Source organism: Haplochromis burtoni, unplaced genomic scaffold (assembly GCF_018398535.1).
Source record: "Haplochromis burtoni strain Fernald_Lab_line unplaced genomic scaffold, NCSU_Asbu1 Contig_4003, whole genome shotgun sequence".
Classification (NCBI taxonomy): Eukaryota; Metazoa; Chordata; class Actinopteri; order Cichliformes; family Cichlidae; genus Haplochromis; species Haplochromis burtoni.
In genome coordinates this window covers 1-2,470 of record NW_024586364.1, presented here as the reverse complement: position 1 = coordinate 2,470, position 2,470 = coordinate 1, and the positions used below count along the sequence as shown (strand labels likewise).

At 40.6% G+C, this 2,470-nt stretch overlaps 1 protein-coding gene across 1 annotated transcript; it reads left to right on the top strand.

Moving 5' to 3' along the window:
- The first annotated feature begins 34 nt into the window (after nt 1–34).
- On the top strand, nt 35–2,458 carry LOC106632937. The gene is made up of 3 exons (XM_042217950.1): nt 35–582; nt 1,281–1,464; nt 1,729–2,458. Exons 1-3 carry the CDS (start codon nt 560–562, stop codon nt 2,041–2,043), a joined length of 522 nt encoding a protein of 173 aa, XP_042073884.1. The 5' UTR covers nt 35–559; the 3' UTR covers nt 2,044–2,458.
- The last annotated feature ends 12 nt before the right edge of the window (nt 2,459–2,470 follow it).

Below are 2,470 nucleotides of genomic sequence, written 5' to 3'. Positions count from 1 at the left end.
TACTTTAATAAATGAAGAGTTCTATTCCAAAACGCTATAACAGCATTTAAAAGCCATTTCCTTTTTCATGACTAACATAACCATGACTGCAGAACCGTATACTGTATATCACACCCTTCTCATGCATGCCTCAACACCCTAGCACTTGTTTTCTGCGCACACACACACACCTGACTGCAGCACTTTATATATTCACATTTCTCATGCATTCCTCAATACTCACAACTCCTCACACCACATTTTCATCAACATGGAACTGCTTACTTTCCACTCCTTTTATACACAGCACATGGCACCTCCATCCCCACCCAACATACACACACACACTTCACTGCCAACCAACCACTATACCCAGCCTAAAACACACATACTCACTCCACTGCCATCACTGTTCAATTTCGAATACTTTTGGAAACGAATATATAGCGTTTTAGAAAAGAGCTTTTTAAATTTTAATGATCTTCTTTGGCTTAATTTTTCCAGATTCCTGCTTGCCCAGTAACTCTGATTGACTTCTCTTCAGCAAAGTCCAAAAAACGAAAGCTTGAGTGTTCCATTGATGGCTGCACAAGTACACAAAAGGTTGGGAAATCACTTCCATGCCCAAGAGTGCAGAGAGATTCAGAGACATACTGTAGGTTTTTTGAGAGTTTAAGCAAAAACTGTCCAAGGAGTGCAGCACTGATGTCTAGGGAACCTTACCACAAAGAATTTGTCCCCCAGTCTAGCATGCTTCCTAAAACTGTGCCTGAGTACAGAACACCAGAGACACTGCAGCTCCCCCCCAAAGACCTTGAAGAGCTATGCCTGGACTTCCAGCTTGAAGAGCTCACCCTGTCCCAAGTCCAGGCTGTAGAGAGGGCAACTCGAAGTCAGAGTGCAAGCAGTATTTGGTTTAGGCAAAGAGCTGGACGCGTAACTGCCTCTAAGCTGAAACAAGTTCTTAAGACCAACCCCCAGCAACCATCAAAGAGCTTGATCAAGGCCATATGCTATCCAGAGGCATATAGGTTCACCACAGCTGCTACAAGGTATTTAGGGTTTGATGTAGGGTAAGGCAGAGTTAAGATTTGGGGTATGAAACTGTCCATAACTGTAACTAAAAAAGTGTTATGAAGATGGAGGTTAGTTATAGGCTTATACGGCTAGGGTTATACAGGGTAAGAACTAAGTATAGTTTAGGGTAATGGCATATTGCATAATACATCACTTTACTGTTTTACACATCCAATACTAAGTAATAATTTCCTTTTCATGTTTGGCATGTGTACTGTTTATAGTTATGGATGCAAACATGAAGCACAAGCCAGAGGAGCATATGAGAAGCTTATGAGCCAGGAGCATGCAGGCTTCTCATGTATGGACAGCGGTCTCTGGCTGAACCCCAAGTGGCCATACATGGGGTCCTCCCCTGATGGGATAGTCACTTGTGACTGTCATGGAACTGGCATCTGCGAGATTAAGGTATTGACTCTGTTGTAGTCAAGGCCATAGGTGTGACATCTTTCCATAAGAATCAGTGAACTGAGTAAAAATGCAGGAAATACCTTTTCTAATTTCTAATCTATTGTTCAATTAAGATAAGATGAGGCTTTATTGTCTGTCTCAAATAGACATTTGTTTTGGGCAATGAGAGATTATGATAACACAGACCACACCCATCATCTTTGCTTCTTCACTGTTTCATCAGATAAATCTTGATTGTTGTTCTCATCACTGTGATTTTAGTGCCCACACTCTCAGAGAGATGCGGTCAACCTGCGCATGCGTGCTGGGGAGAAGGGCTTCTGCCTCATCAGTGACGGGGATAATGTCACACTGGACCCAACTCATGACTACTATTACCAAATTCAGGCACAGCTTCACATTGCAAATGCAGAGTACTGTGACTTTGTTGTGTGGAACCGCAATGACATATTTGTTGAAAGGATTTTGCCTGACCTTGAGTTTTGGGATGATGCGATTCCTAAAGTTGAGTGTTTTTTTAGAAACAGTATACTCCCAGAAATACTGGGACAGCAAGTTACAAACATACATGTGTAATGTGATAAAAGGACGACAACATAATGACATTTTGAATATTGTTATGACCTGATGGTAGTCATTATGAGTTCTGGCTATTGTATTTGCTCTGACGTAGCATTAGAGCACAAATTGTCATTTAATTTTATTGTACATTTAATTGTGTCATTTAAGTGTTGTGTAACACTACACAATGATTAAATGCTATTGAGGCAGCATAATAATACATTGGTGGTTTATTTACAAGATTAGACTTTTAAACAAATAAACAAAATAGATTGCAATCCATCTCACAGTATAATACTGTACAAACTGCCAGCACAATATGACAGTTGGAGAAAAATATTTCATTTGAAAACATTTACAGACTAATCAGGAGTCAGGACTTAGGTACTACTATTACTCTACCCTGTTCTACTTATCACCAGAGCCAAGCAGCCGAGGCAAG

Excerpts from the sequence above, each read along its gene's own strand:
- LOC106632937 (XM_042217950.1), top strand. The coding sequence starts at position 560 with ATGGCTGCACAAGTACACAAAAG. Across the intron at positions 583-1,280 it reads GCTGCACAAGTACACAAAAG|TTATGGATGCAAACATGAAG; the intron begins GTTGGGAAATCA and ends TACTGTTTATAG. Across the intron at positions 1,465-1,728 it reads CTGGCATCTGCGAGATTAAG|TGCCCACACTCTCAGAGAGA; the intron begins GTATTGACTCTG and ends CTGTGATTTTAG.